Here is a 16447-nt window from a genome sequence, read left to right as displayed (position 1 = left end):
ATATTAGCTATGTATTTGTATGATGCTTTTGAAGCATCTTTATGTAAATAATTACATTGTTTTCAAAGAAACAAGCAGATTTGGTAGGTGTCCTGTGAACATAGGTCTTATATTGAAAGTAAATAAATAATCACTTCCTCCCCAAGCAAACTCAAATATTAGTTTCAAATCCCAGCTGTATACTGAGATTTATATGCTCAGTGTGTCTTAAGGGAAATCTTAACGGTTTCCTGCAAAACGTACATCTAAATATTTTAACAAGTGTGGTCGCTTTCCTACTGAGAAAATGTATTTTGGAAAGCAAAATTAATCAATAGATCTCTCTTACTGTTTTCTCCATTGTTAGTATCTTAGTATATGATGATGATGATGATAAGATTTTGGGGGGGAAAGTTGGAAAAAAACTTTTTATTAATATTAGCCATTGCATAGCTATCTTAATTTTAAAATCCAAAGGAAAAAAAATGGTCTTTTATAGCTTTGTAACCCTTTAAATGAAAATGAAAATGTAGGTGAGATTTCTGTATAAAGTTTGCATCACTTCTTGGGGATAGGAAAATTAAACAAAGCCTAAGAATTGTTTAAGCAGTGTTTAAGATTGTTCAGATTTATGTGAAGAAAATTTATTTTAGTTTTGTCAAATATTCACTCTAAAAGAATATTATACACTGTAAAAAATGATGTGCTCTTCTTAGGACATAAAATCATAGATTATTTTTTAAATGAGTAATAGACTGCATTATTGAAATGTGTATAACCTTTTGTTATTTGCCTTCTCCATCCACAGTAAGAGAACAGACCCTTTTGATCAAAGAACTGATCTTGACATTCACAGCTGATGGGCATCTGCACTTGTTACTGATTCTATGATGTTAGATTGCTCAGCAGATCTGAATGTCATATACATGTTATTTTGGAACTGTACTGTGGGACTCTGATCAACCCTTTCATGTTCATCATCAAACATAGCTACTGTTGGAACATCAGATTGGGATACTTTACTTAAGTAGTACTAAATTACTTCCAGTGTGAGATGGTTGAAGTGTCCCATGCTCAGTAATTCTAGGATACAGTTGCTTTTATAGCCTATAAGCATATTTAAAGGTTTTTTTGATTCTTTTGTTCTGTGCAAGAATATTGGAGGATAACTGTGAACTCAGCTTATCACCTCAGTTTGTCTTTTCTAATTAATATCCTTTGATCCATTCCAAGTTTGGTGTTTAGTTATGACTGCTGCTTTTAAAGACCTAACTCTGCTGCCTTTTTTTATACATGTTTATATTGCCTGATCATCAGAATTCTGGGTTATGAACTAGATACTAATCTTCCTGTCATCATTGGAGTGATGTAGAACTAAATAATTTCTGTGCAGAGGTATTCAAGCAAAAGTGCCCTATTAAGGTAGCTTGACAGTACTAAGATTCACAAGATACAACTAACTTGACTTATGCAGTATGAATTACTGCTTGTGTGCCAGAAATGAAAGATACCATTGAAACTGAGTTAAATATGCAGGTCTGCTAGTTAGACTCTTATGTAGTGATAAACAGATTTGAAAACAATCTTTGACTGTTACCATTTGCAGAGTTTACTATTTACAAGGATTATTTTTGGTAAAAAAAAAAAAAATAGCACTTCAAACTAGCACATTCTAAGACTGAGAATTCTCAAGTCTTGTGTCTTAATGCTGATATAATTTAGCTCTCTCCGTGCCAGTTGAACCACAATAACTATTCTAATTTCTTTCAACTTGGAGAAAAGACTTCTCTAGCTAATGGAAGAAATTGTGTCATACTTTAATGCACAAAGACTCTAATATTAAAGGACAGTCAAATTAAATGCAGTCTCAACAAAGTATCACTCATAATGAGGATGTGCTGGCAAGGCATAAAGAGTATCAGCCATGGCAAAGGATTAAGTCCTCTGGTCACTGGACTTGAAACTACTCTGCTGAGTATATTAAATTGGTGAGAACTGTGAATAAAGCTAAGGCCATCATGTATTGGCATTGCACAGCAATTGTGGAGACTAAAAATGTCACTTAATCCATTTTTTAGTGCTGGTTGAAGTTGAAGCTCTGCTGCCAGTAGCTGCTGCAAGTGACCAATTTGTTTTGTAAAAATTTTTGCTTGGCAGCAAAACCATTTTTTGCATTAAAAGTTATTTTTCAGTTTTATGAGGTTGTAATGGAGTTTCTTAAATGTAAATAGTCTCTACAAGTTTAAATTTTTAAAAAGTGCATCAGGTTTTCTGAGGCAGAATAGCACTTTGCAAAGATGCAAAGTAGTGAAAGAAATAATTTTAAGACATGTAAGGGATTTTTTCATTCATACTTGGAAAAAAGCTTGAGTTCAGCATTGCCTTGATTTGATTGGGGACCAACACATGGAAAGACATGGGAATTTTTTTATGAGATAACTATACTTAAAAGATCAGAATAGAAAGAAATTGGGAAAGACAGTTCATGAACTCTTCTTTCAGAGCGTGTTGTGAATTCTAGCAGGTAATTCTATAGCATTCTAATGGTAGAATGCTACTATGCTAGTAGATGCTAGTTTTAAGGTTTTGATTCATCTGCATTTTTGTAATACCAATGTGGTTCAAGATCAAACCATTGACTTTAACAACAAAAAAAGACATTGGGGTAATGAAGATATGGTTTACAATGAGAAAACAGTTTCTGCTTTCTTGACCAAGGTTTTATTTCTACTTCTCAGGCCTTTTTTTTTTATCTTGCTTGTCCTGTTCTCTGCAACCACCGCCCCCCTTCCCTTTCTTCTCACCTTCAAATTTTATTCTTAGGAGATCTTACAGTTCAGTCTGTCTTTCACATGAAATCATTTCTAAGACAGTAGGAGGGTTTTCTCCAATTTAGGAGAAAGATTTGTATTAATTGCTTAAGAAGGAAGTTCCTTTAAAGAAAACCTAAGAAGTTATTTCAGGTTTTGGTGTGAAATTTTGCTGCTGTTATGTAAAACATGGCAAAAGCATAAATAATACATATTTTATGAAAGAAACACGGCCTTATGAAATGTTGTGATTATGGAAATAAGATATTCTCCAAGGAACTGGGAAGGTACATTTTTATAGTAACACCTTTACTGCATCTTAAATGGAAAGTTATGTTGAAGCAGGATTATGACTATTGGAAAGGAAATATTTGGAACTAACCTCCATTGCAACTTGAGAGTCATAAAGTAGTAGCACCTCTAGAACCTTTGGAGTGTATTTTACTTCCCATAGCCGTGATTAATTTCGCTCACCTTTTCTTTGCAGATATTTCCTGAAGGAGTTTCCTGGTTAGAATATTTGTTCTTGGTCAGTAGTTCCCCAGTTCAGTATTTTGAATGATTTAGGCAGCTTTCCCTGCTATCTAAATTACCTTCCTGTAGCACACTCAAAATCCTTCCTCTGCAGTTGTATTGGGAGAGAAAATATGTTAAGATCATTTGCAAGTACATCCTTCAGTGTAAGGACATGAATCCATGAGTGCTGTTCTGCAGAACATTTAGGCAGGCAATCTTGCTGAATCAGGCCAACTATTCCTATGGTGGTCACAGTAGACCTTGTTTACTTTTTCTACTATTTCTAGTATTTTGGTAAGGGTGGAAGATCTCCTCCCTTGAAGTGCAAATCTTTTGTGGATATAGAATGCCTTGGATGGGTACAACTTTTTCCAGCACTGTAAGGGAAACAATATATTGATGTTAGTACTTCTATACCAATGTCTTTAGTAACTGTTCCAAAACTAAGTTTCATTCACTTTAACAGATGGCTTTGCCTCACTTCTGTGGTCACAAGTCCATTGATTATTCCTTGTTTTCCATCCTAACTGGTATTTCAAAATATGAAGTATGTATGAGAAACCTAATGCATATTTGCTGTATTAAAAACTATATCAGTGGCCCTGAGTGCTATAGAAATCTTTCACATTTGAGGTAGTTTAGTTTGTGGTTAACTTTTTGCAGACAATCAGGCGTCACTGTGTGTAACCTCAGTTTAAATGATTGTAGAAGATCAATCAGTTTGGTTTCTGAAATGAAATATATGGATTTATTTACGTTTATGGAAAAATTAGCTGCTTACCAAACTTTTGTTTTTAACTAAAATAGATGTCTCCTGCCATGGTGGTCATTTAATTCTTTCAAGTGGTGTTCATCTTGGACACAATGAATTGTAACTTAAAATAAGATAAAAGCTTGGTAAAAGTGGCATTCACCCATCTAAAACTATGATGCAAGTACTACAGCAATTCAGGTAGCATTGTTTTCTGCAAGTGGTTTTGAGTCTAGTATAAGTATAAGCATGGGAGGTAGAGGGTAAGAGGTGCGACTGCGGATTAAGTCAGATTATTAACAGGACTGATGTTTTTTAGCTTTTTTCTGTGCCTTCCTTTATTCATCCATTCTGGTTTTTTTTCCTTGTAACACAACCTGTCAGTATGTGTTGCTGCTAACAGCATTTTCCTGACTTGTCATGTCTGTGGTTTAAAGCCTTAATATGCTTCTTGTAACAAGCCCATTTAAATTGAGTTTTGACTGGCTGCCTGCTGCATGGCACCAGCAAATTCCCCATATAGGAGATTCTCTGTAATGAGTGAATCATCCATCTAGCGCCATGGGAAATTCCCCATATAAAAGAATAAAGAATTGTGTGATGCGTCTGCTTTCTCTCATACCTAATTGTCAGATGCTTTTCAGTGTCCGCTATGCAGTGAAGGCAACAAGTAGTATATTGTTAGGTGTTTCACAGTGCACATCATGGCTACTTCCAATAATTCAGGGGACTGCCAATAAAAAGTAAACTTTTTGCATTAATACTTTACCATGGGAGAGTGAGGAGGGCTGCAAAAGCAGCTGAGTTGTGTGTGGCATCTGACATACAGCCCATACCGAAGATACTTGTTTTGCTCTAAGAAGTGCTTCAACTTCTGAGAAGCTGCTTGCTATCAAAAGCTGTAGAGATGACTAAAAGCTTCTAAGTGCTAGGAGGAACGTTTGCCAAAAGAAAGCCTTGCTAGTGAAATCGAGACATCGTCACAGGCATGTTGTTGTGAGGAAAGTTGCCGAGGACAACGTCCGGGTTGTAATCTTCCAAAGAAAGTAAGAGATCAAGGAAGTATAAACAGTGCAGTGGTAGTTGTCTTCACTGGACTTGTGTGGGAAAGACAGTTCATGAACTCTTCTTTCAGAGCATGTTGTGAATTCTAGCAGGTAATTCCATAGCATTCTAATGGTAGAGTGCTACTATGCTAGTAGATGCTAGAGTTTTAATGTTTTGATTCATCTGCATTTTTGTAATACCAGTGTGGTTCAAGATCGAACCATTGACTTTAACAACAAAACTGGGAAAACTATGTTAGAAATTCAGCTGAAAAATCAGAGCAAAGGGGGGAAACAACTGCTAATTGAAAGATACAGTAAAGGGCAAGTTACTGGTTTTAATCTCATGAGTGATATCCTGACTCGTTCAAACAGTCTAATCACAAGTGAGTTAGCAGGTCATCCCAAAGCAGGGATCTTCAACGTATGGGGAACAACAGTGAACGTGAAAATAATTTCTGAAGTTTTTCAGAACTGGAGTATTTTCACTGTAAGTCTTGGTATTCCGCACTAGGGGTTTTGTGCAGAAGCAAACTTGTTATCAAGCCTGGTGTCCCTTTAACTTTTTTCTGATAATCTGGCAGAGGATTAATGCAAGAGGTAAGTGCTCTGACTTTCTTGATCCAGAGCCTGCTGAAAGCCAGAGCAGTGCTTACTTGCTTTTGTCCCAGCAGTGATAAACTCATTTTGTTGTTAAATGAAAATACAACCTTTAAGAAAGTCTTAACAATCACTGGAAAACACAGGATGTTTTAAACAACAAACAAACAAAAATGTATTTTTCACATATAATGGAATTTGAGTACTTAAGAAAAATTTTAAAATGTTTGTTAAAGTAACATGCTTTTGAAACACCCAAGTGGCTTTTCTTGTTTTCTTTCTTTTGCTCCATATTGCAGCTTTCCTTCTCAAATACAAACTACGTTCTTACAAGACTGATGTTGTAAAGTGTTCTGACTCTTCCAAAGATACTCTTGTATTTGTTTATGCTGAGGTGAAGTAATGGTCAAGTGTATGCCTTCGGCATTTATAATCTGTGAATGTCTGAAATTTAGTATTTAATTTGAAATTACCACAAGCGACTCGTGTCAACCAGACACATTGCCTTAAGGCAATACAAAAATTAAGGGTGTTCATAAATCCAAGCTAGTTATGTCAAATAAATTTTTAATGTAGTATTTGTTTTGTACAAAGTTACCACATAATCATTCTCACCCATAAAAGAAGAATTTATTAATTGTTTTACTAAATGTTCAGCATATGTTTGCATTGCTGCTGGCCTTACTGGAGAGACCTTTGTGGACACTTATTTTAGTAGGATATGACTTGATGGACAAGATATCACATTCAACAATAATCTGAAGAATAAATTTCAGTTGTCTTATGGCTCATAGCATACTTCTGCACAAAATATTTTGCACAACATACATGGAATAAGTATTGTTTACTTTCTGATTCCATGTAGTTTTATGCAGTGAATGCATGATACAGATTCTGTGGACTCATGGCTTCTCATCTCAACTAAATCAGTGAAATTAAATATTGCCAAGTACGTCATTATCAGGTTGTGAGATGTTGAGTTTGAGAAACCAGGGATTTTAATATCTTCCTTGCACTTTCTTCCCCCAGTTGCATACTTCAAATGGATTTCCCTGTGCTGCAGATCCTCAATACTTTCTGAAATTGTATCTTGAAAGAGAAAGCACATGAGAGATTGTATGTGAGAAGGGAAGGAACTAAAATGAAGATTTTTTTTTTAATTATTTTTTTTTTTTTTAAGGCATGTCAAAGACTGAAGCAGGGGGATGCAGGGGAATGAGAAAGGAATGAATGCAAAATCTTTTTAGGAAAGAGGAGGATGCTGGAATGTAAAGAATTTGAGGAAATATTAGACTGAAAGCCAGAAGAAGACTTACTTAAAAAGTGCTGTCAGACACTGTATAGACCTTTCCAGTCTTCAGACTGGAAAAAGTTTGACTTGTGAGAAGGTGGATGAAATCCAGTGCCAACATTAGATTTGATTGATTAAAATATTCTGAAGTTATCTCTGCAATAAAAATGCAGCCCTCTTATCCAAGAAGTTTTTTGTTCACTTTTGACTTAACCATTTTCTTTATCATGTTAAGGTCTGTGACCCATGAATTTATTGAATATATCAAAAATTGAAGGGTTTTGACATGTTTTGATTGTTGGTACAAGCTCTTAAGTTTTAAAAGGTTTTGAATCCCTTAACCTCTACTTTCTTGTTCATTGATCAGCATTTGCATTATGTTTTCAATAAGATGCATTCAGATTTTCAGGCTTCTGAGATGAAGGTGGAAGAGAGTGCATCATCTGGGTCACAACATGAAATTAGTGACACTTTGATGCAATATTTGCTCTTACCCTTTCTCAATTTGTTCATGTAGGTTAACTCTTTCAAGCTTATTATGAACTCATAAAACTTCATTGTCCTGTTTTGCAGGCTTTGCTGTAGCCCAGTGTATAAATCAGCACAATCCATCACCACTCTCATCACCATCACCTTCCAGTGGCAGTGGGAGTACAGGGCGCTGTGATTCAGTGACTGCAAGCTCAACATCCACTCCTTCTGCTGCACAGAGCCCATCAGGTATTAAATAACGATTTTCAGCCTAGGCACTGAGGGATGTAGAGTAGCTTACTGTAAAATTAAGTTACTATGTTATTGGATTAAAACAGTAGGGCTTTATGTTTTTAGATCACTTGATCATTCAACTACACCAGTTAAAGTTGTGGTGCAAATTTTAATCTATTCAGCTTTCTGAAACTCTAATAAATACTTGGCATCTTTCAGCAGTAATATTAAGTACTGGTGAAATAATGTCCTATTTGTCTGACTTGTTTCCTAGCAGATACAATTTTAAATGTTGTTGTTTTCGTTTTGGGTTTTGTTTTTTAAACTGAGGTATTGCTTTGCATAAATTTGTAATGTAAACTGTTAGCATTTCACCGTAGTGGATAAGTTGTCTCCACATGAAGCATCTCTTTTGAACTGGATGATACTTGCTTTTGTATGTTTATCTGATACTCATGTTAATTTGTAACAATGGGCCAAATACCAAATATTTGAAAATAGTTATTCAGGATGCTAGTATTGTAAAACTTTTTTCAATAACACTCTTCTAGCTGAACACCACCACTGGAAGTTATACTGACAGTATAACTTTCACAAATGTAGCTACCATGTGTTTGGTCAGTTTATTTAGTGGGTATGTTTATACTGGGACTTCTTGTTAGAATGCCTTTATTCCTCCTTCTTTTGTGTAAGGATTTGTAGAGAATCCTGTAATAGTGTTTTGTTCTGAGTGCAAATTATGTGTGAGGTAAAGCCTCAAACTGGAGACTAAACAAGAAGTAAATCCTGAAGGCTGCATACTTAAATGCTTTCATGCTAGAACTGACCTACTCTATCTCATTTTGGTTATAAAACAATAGAAGTAACTTGATTCTCAAGACCTTTTCAAACAGCCCTCTCATTTTAACAGTCACTTCAAATGTCAATCACTCCTTGAAATGGTTGTCATGGTTCCCACTTCGAAGACATCATTTTGCCTTTATTTGGAAGCCTCATGTAAATCTAAACTTTTTTGCAGTCCCACAGGAATTGATGCAGTCTTTGTTAGGCATTCAGTGTTTTGTAGGTTTCACTGAACAGTGTCAGAACATCAATGAACATTATATGTCCAAAGTGACTATCCTTGCAAGAAATATGCTGCAAAGTGTAAGTTTATGAATTATATGTAACACATTCTGGCACCCAGACTGGATTAAAAAGCAACTGTTACTGTGAGAGACTAATACATAGTCAAAATATTCCTGCGATATGTGTAATTCCAGAATAAAATTTGGAATGTTTTTCTATATGCAATCTGTTGCAAACTTTGGAAGGACCTCATTTTACTTTCTCTGTTGGTAAGTGATTGCTCTTGTCCAGTCTCTTGATGGCCTAGACAATATATGGTGATTACATAGAGAAGTGGTATCATTTGTCATAAGTCTCAATATGGATTGCCACTACAAGAAAACATTTATTTGTTTACATGTTTCTCCTGAGCAGTGTAAAACAGCTTATCTGTGATGTCCTTTGCTGCATCTAAATCTTCTGTGATCAGGAAGTGAAATGCAACTACAAGTTCTTGGCAACAGTGGCTAAGAGAAAACTGGTAATGAAAATAAAAAAATCTAAATTATTTTTGTTGCTGTAAGCAACATGCTAATTCACAGAAATATCAAGCAAGACTGTCCTACATATTTCAAAATGAGGTCCTTCAAGCACATATAATCTGACTTCTATGAAAAGCTGGGTAGATCCAGAGCACATAGTTACTCATCTAGCAGACAGAAATAGTGCTTTGTTGAAGAATAATCATAGACTGTAGTTAACAAAATTAAAATGTACTTACACAGTATGTTGGCATTTTTATAATATAAAATTCTGTTTATTTCTCCTGCAATTTAAAAAACCTGATTACAAGCTGCTCATTGATTATTTAAAAAAAAAAAGAAATACAACCAAAAAAACCCCAAACTCCCCCACCCCCCCAAAAAACCCCACAAAAACAAATAAACAAAACCTCAAACAAACAAAAAACAGAAGAAAGTTTGGTTGTTTTTTTTTTTTTTAGATGCCTGGTTTCAGTCTGCAGTCTGGACTTTACCAGTTAGGTTGTGTGAACTGTCCACGCTTAGTGTATGACCTTTACTGTGGTTTAATCATAAAGTATGTTCAAAATGCCACGTATCATGCAGGAAAACAGTCTTTGGGTGGGTTTTGGTTTTGTCATGGGATCTAGGCACACTGATGCAGATGCTTTAGCTAGTCTATTTGTGAGGATACAATTCTGTGCCCTACTGCTATGAGCATAGTAACCTTCAGCAAAGTCATGGAAATGAATGTGAGAATCTGCATCAGCTACTTCAGTCCCAAGTCAGCAGCTTGCATTAACCTGCAGCAGGGATGACTTTTGAGCTCAACTCCTGGATTTTCTTTACTTGGAAAGCTGTAACAAAGAGGAAGACACTGACTGTATGTGCATGAGCAGGTACTTCAGTGCAACAGGACAATGACAATGAGTTGGTACTGAGGTGGTTATATATAATCTGCATGTGGCCTAGGGGTTTTGTTGTGGACCATATTTAGTTTGACTTTTAGGACCAAGCATCCCTGCCATGTATGTGATTGTTTGAAGGACCAATTATTAGTTCAGGTATATGTTGCTATTAATATTTGATGTGTATTTGGTGCATAGTTGCAGCATATCTTATAGTTTGGCTTCCTTGTGAAAGAATCTCATTAATGCACAGAAAGTGTTCCTAAAATCAGACTAAAGCAGTAAGTGTGCATAATTCTTCGAAGCTGCTCTATTGGTCTGAACCAAACTGCTAATGTAGTTGGAGACAATAATGAACAAGTAATGTTTTAAATAGTTATAGCTGAGTGTGTCTGAAGGTCCTTATTATAGACTAGAGAAGATTCCGAAATCCCTGGAGCTGGGTCTTTGGTGGGTGGGGTTGTGGAGAGCATTTTCTCCAACCCAGGGACCTGCTTTGACTCTTTTTGCTAATCTTCAGTGTCAGATCAATACTATTGTCTGTTCCTGGGAACAATGTTTCTGCATTAACTGATTTGACCAGTTTACTGCAAGTTTGTAAGGAGTGTTCTCATGAATGTTCTCCCTTTTATAGTATTTGTACATAATTGTGATCTGTACTGGAAACCGTTGCCAGGAATATGACTGTGAAAGAGATTATCTGTTTGGTATGTCCAGATAGCTGTTCTGTAGGCTTCTGCATGAACAGAAGTACAATGCTGAAATAAGCAATAGTGTCTTGACCGCTGTCTGTGTTATATCAGGTCTTACTGACCACTCAGCTGAGTTACAGAAACAGGTGTTGGTATTCACCCACTTCAGTGTAAAACAATGTGATTTTTCCCTTAACCCATTGAGAACAATTGAAACTCAACTGCCTTACTCTGCTGTGAAGCAGAAGGGGAGGCTTGCATGATGTGAAGTAGCTCCTTCAAGGAGGAAGTAACAAGTAGCTGATGAACAGCAAGAAGTTACCAAGATCTGTTTTATGCCCCAAGGTAGCACTTGAATGCTGCCACCATCTGTCACATTTGAATCTCCCTTCTCATTTCCCATTCCATTTTAAACACACTCATGTGAGCACACATATGTGCTCTCTGTCCCTCCCTCCCCCATTCCCTTGTTTGTTCTGGCAACTGCTCAGGTTGTTGGCCATGAAGAATGTAGTAGGTTGCTCAGGAACTTCAGTCAGGAAGGCCAGACAAGATAAAGGGGAAACGGTGTATGTGGACTTAAAGGAAACTACCTTCCTTAAGTGCAACATCTTAAACTGTGACAGCAGTTTCTACTGTAAACTTGTGATTATAGTGTCCTAAGCTACTGTCTGTTGACAGATTTAAACTGTTTAGAGTTTGATGTATTTGAGATGGTACTTGTAATTGTCCCAGAGTTGTGTCAGGAAATAAGATTTGGAACATTCATGCTGATTTTTACATGAAACAGTGATAGATGAGAATAAAATAAAGACAAATTGCATAATTGTTAGTTGAGAGAAAACAATGTTACAATAATGGTTAAACGGTAGAAGAGCTTTCAAAAATGTATCACAGGAAAAAAAATTAATTTGGTGTTTTGTAAAAATACTTTACTTGCTATCACTCCTGCCTGCATCAAACAATCATACAGTATCTTAATGTGAGAAGTTAACTGAACTTACATGTAATCACATGACTGCTGTGCATGTTTCAGTCATTGTAGGAGAACAATAGTTGCATTAGCTGCTTTGTCATGAGTAAAATAAACTCTTATTCCTGAGTTTGACAACTATCCTACCTAATAACTGCCACAATACTTAATGGCACAGATAATTTAAAGCCTAGCAGCTCCCCCAATTGCAGTATTTGGGGATTAAGTTTAGCCCTTTACAAGATCTCCATTCCTTAAAACTGAAAAAGTAGTCATCCCTTAGAGAAAGCAGAATCCCTAACAAGACAAAAAAAGGTTCTGCAAATGCTGCTATCAGGTTGAGTTTTTTCCTTTGTATTTACATGTTGGGGTTTTTTTTAATTAACACGTCTGTCTAAAGTGTTGCTATGCATAAGATAAAAATGTTCTCTTGCTAGGCAGATTTTAATCACCAAGCTTCTGAGCTTAGAATACAGTCTCTTCTTGGCTACATTTGTTGGAACCGTGCACTACTACAAAGTGCTTATTTTTATATAGGCCAATGATTAAGATAAAGAAGCTCTCTTACTGTAAGTTAGCAATCTTCCAGAATTATGTATGTGTAATGTAATCTATGCTGTATTTTATCACTTTTTAAGTTGTCTTAAGCTTTATAATGCAGTTGGCTTCAATACTTAAGAAAATGTTTACATCTGAGCAATGGATATTGAGGACTTCAGAAGGCATTGATCTTCTATGCCACTTATGCTGTATTTCACACTTCTGGCAGGTATTGATGGTAAAGGTCTAAAATAAGTACAAAGAGCTGTCCCTTGTTGCAGAGAATATATTGGATTCCAATCTGTAAAATAAAATTTATGTATTCCAAGGGGAAGGTGATTAATTGAACATGGAGAGCCTGTAAGAGCAGTGCCTGCCATCTTACTGAAACCATCCCTGTCTCTTCCCTCTATAACCAGTAATGTAATTGTGGTTTGATCTCTTCTGTGCTATGATGCTAGTAATTTTCGAACTAGGTGAGGAAGTACTTTTGTTTCTAGAAAGTTTCAAGAAAAGAAACTTTCTGTGCACTAAGCATCATCATCTGAACTGCTGCTATCTTTTAAGACAGTCTATCTGACTTTGTTATAAACCAAATCTAATACTTCAGTTTCATATCATAGAATAGTAGGGCTGAATGGTCTGAAGTATTGTCACCTGCACAGCAGTGCACTTCTTATAATTTATGGCCAGTGGAAATCAGAATAATTCTGTCTCACCAGAATTTGTGATAAATAACTTCTCTCAAGATTTCTAAAGCATGCGAGTAGATTATAATGCAAATAAATGTGTGCCAGTCCCTCCTCAGTGTAAGTGCTGTTGGTATTGCCAGACATAGTCCATTTCCAGATAAGTAAGCAAAAAACTTAATTCAGTTAAACGTGTTTATTTCTAAAGAATGAATACTTCCAGCTTCAGAAGTATTTCCAAACTTAAAAGACTCTTGGTGTGGTGTAAAATTGTATTCAAGATACCAGCAGTTATGGATGTGTCCTTGTCACTTATTCTTGTTGCTACTCTAACATTTATCCTTTGTCTTCATTCCAGTTTCCCTTCCTTGTTTCATTGTTAAAGCCTCCGTATGATATATCGCTGTGTTTTCCTCTAGTAAGGTCTGGCAGGAAAGGACGTCGGCGGGTGTTTAGTCTGTCGGAGGCTGACAGTCACGGTGGACACTGGGTTTAGGTCTTCGAGCAGCAGCTGCAAGAGAAACTCGCGCAATATCAATTCAGGCAGGTTCCTCCATAAGCTTTGAAAAGCCCGTAACAGTTAATAGAACATATGTTGTTTCCATGCTGACATCAATGACAGTGAGGTAGGAAACTGAAGAAAGCATCATAAATATTTGTCTCTACTGTTTTTTGGGGGAGAATCGTAAAGCAATAATTAGCTGTTTCTGAAAGCCTTATCTACAGTTTCTCCCATATTTCTTGGTCCTCTTGCCAAAGATGAAAATTCTGCTATCAAGCCTCCAGCTTCAAAGCAGCTATGTCTTCATTTGCACAGGGGCAGCCATGGCTGTAGTGGAATTTAGTAAGCACAGGCTTCTGAATGGACAGTAGTGCAGGTACTTGGCTAGCAGCAAGAAACCTATTTATAACTCGGGTAAAATGGACAAGCACTCAGCACAAGACTGTCCTTGGACTGTGATGGCACAAACGTAGTATTTCTGTGATCATCGAACTCAGGCAGCTGGCTTTATGGACTGTTAACTGCCTGAGGAGGGGAAGCAGAAGCAAAAAAGATGGAAGTATGCTTCAGGCTACCTTATTTATATAACCTGTTTTAACTTGTATCTAATTAATTTTTTTTTTTACTATCATGGCATGAAGATATTTTACTCTGTTAATATTATATAAATGCCCTTTTTCATCTTTATAGATATACTTTGCATCTTTTCACTTAATGTCCTGTTACTTATATTTTTGTTATTCTTTCATAGTATGTTGCTGTACAGCTTAGGACATTTCTCTGTAGGTGATATTCATTCTTTCCTTTTCCTGTTCTTTTCTGTCGTCTTTCACTAATAATCATCCCTCATGTAAGTTAATATAAGAGAAGTTGAGTCATCTGGTTTGAATTTTTTTGCTATAATAATAATCATGGTAGCACTGTAGAAGTGCTGAAAAACATCTTAAATTTGCTGAAGCCACTGCAACCAGAGAGAGCTACTAATACTCAAACACTTGCAAAATGACACCCTGTTTAATAACCCTGTTTGGTATGTAAATTTGGGGGTAGGTGAGGGGTGTTTGTTAGAACTAAAAGTTAACATTAAAACTGTTTTAAGAAACTGACTTCAGTTTCCCTGGTTGCAGATTGGGTTTATATTTTTTGCCAGAACACTCTTTATTTAAATACAGGTAGGTTGGGGAGGTGGTAAATAGAAATGCTCTTTTCCCATATTAGATGATAACTTTTTGATATTTAACAGTAGAGCATATCATAGTGACTGGTGATTTTATTCAGGTAAAAATGACAATTATTTTTTGCTCTTTCTATCCAAAAGTCAAACTGGAAACAAGTGTTAGGAGTTTGGGGTTTTTTTGAAAGCCAGCTAGTATTTTTATGTGCAATATAGACAGAATTTCCAGATAATGGGTAGAGGACATACTCTCTAAACATACTGGGTGCCTGGAAACTTTTTTGAATTAAGAGCTTGGTACCTATCTGGATTTTAGAGACAGACTTTCTTATAATAATCTCTTCTTGAGCTTTTTTTTTTGAGCTAAGTTGCATCTTTTTGCCAATTATTTATTCCAGACTATAAGAATTCAGATCATACATAAATACATATTTATCTACTTGGATCCTTCTCTGAATTGAGTATGGCTTCAAAAGGCTTTGAAACTTTGAGCCTCAAAGATTTTCTCATTAGTAATTCCTGTCTGAAGCCATGTATTCAGTTGGCTGGGAGATGTTACATGTGAAAACTTTTTACATCAAGAGGGTTGCCTGATTTTTCATTGTAATGCCTCTTATATACGAAATTTTCATTCCAAGATGCTGGATCTCTGTATTCTGTATTCTACTTAGTTTCCTTCTTCTGTGGTCTAGGATTGTTTTCACTGTCCTTGTATGCAAAAGATACGGGAGATGATCATGCTTAAAAACTTACCTAGCACAAGCTTATAGTTGCAGTCTGGGTTACATAAATCTGTCACTGCTACCCTTAAATACAGTAACAGAGTAACAGAAGTGAAGCTCTTGACAGTAACTAATTAAATACTGAAAGTAGAGAGACTTACTTCTATCAATAGTAAATAAAACTGGGAGGGAAGCACAGAAGAGCTCTTGTTTTGTATTCTCTATAAATACTGCAGCAAAAATACTGGACAAAGTATGTTCTGCTTACTTTTTTTGATATTTTTATCTTTTTTCTGAATGTTTTTTCAGACTTTTGGATAGAAAATTGGAACTTGTTGACTCCAGATACTTTGGATTTTTTATGGACACTTTTTTCAAATAGTTTCTTTTTCTTTGTGGCATTAAGAAGGGAGTCACTTTAGCATTAATTTAGCTCCTATGTGGAAGGATTTGGGAACAATACAGCATAACAAAAGGATATGTCTGTCATGATTTCAGTAAACGAAAGTATTGAGAAAATCTATTAGTATTTTGTTGGGAGAAAGGGAGGAGTGATTCAAGAAATGAACTGCAGAATCAGAAGTGAAATAGCAGAACTGCAATAGAAATGTCCTGTATAAAACATTCCTGAGCAGAGTGCCGTTGATAATACTTCATTTACCAGAATGTCCCAGGTTTCTGAATCCTGAATTTTGGTGAATATTCATACTATAATTAAGATAAATAATCTTGGCAAAGAATGTTTGATATTCTTTTAAGATTTTATAAATTCAAAAAGTAAAATCACTGCGAAGACTCACTATTTTGTGTGTACTTAGATGTTAGTAGCTATCTTGGAATTCAGAGAAATGAGACTTTATTTCAGTGGTTTTGGCAGTTCATTTTCCATGCAAGTCTTGCATCACTTCCTCTGTTATCAATGGCTACATTCTCGCTAAAGCTTCTTGACAGCTAAAAAGAAGAATCTGCAGTTACTTTGAA

The 16447-nt window shown here is 35.8% G+C and overlaps 1 protein-coding gene across 4 annotated transcripts in view; it reads left to right on the top strand.

Moving 5' to 3' along the window:
• The window catches only part of CLEC16A (C-type lectin domain containing 16A), a 375787-nt gene that overhangs the window by 62993 nt on the left and 296347 nt on the right, over nt 1-16447 (top strand). For 2 of the 4 annotated variants that reach the window (XM_074840865.1, XM_074840862.1), the window contains exons 22-23: nt 7567-7713; nt 13492-13611. In XM_074840865.1, the coding sequence (XP_074696966.1) occupies nt 7567-7713; nt 13492-13611 (267 nt within the window). Of the gene's footprint in view, nt 1-7566; nt 7714-13487; nt 13612-16447 lie in introns of all 4 variants that reach the window. The other 2 variants (XM_074840866.1, XM_074840863.1) reach the window with 2 other exon arrangements.

The sequence above is a fragment of the Strix aluco genome, chromosome 15 (genome assembly GCF_031877795.1).
Source record: "Strix aluco isolate bStrAlu1 chromosome 15, bStrAlu1.hap1, whole genome shotgun sequence".
Lineage (NCBI taxonomy): Eukaryota > Metazoa > Chordata > Aves > Strigiformes > Strigidae > Strix > Strix aluco.
Note: the sequence above shows the minus strand (reverse complement) of the source record. Positions and strands in the feature narration are given on the sequence as shown.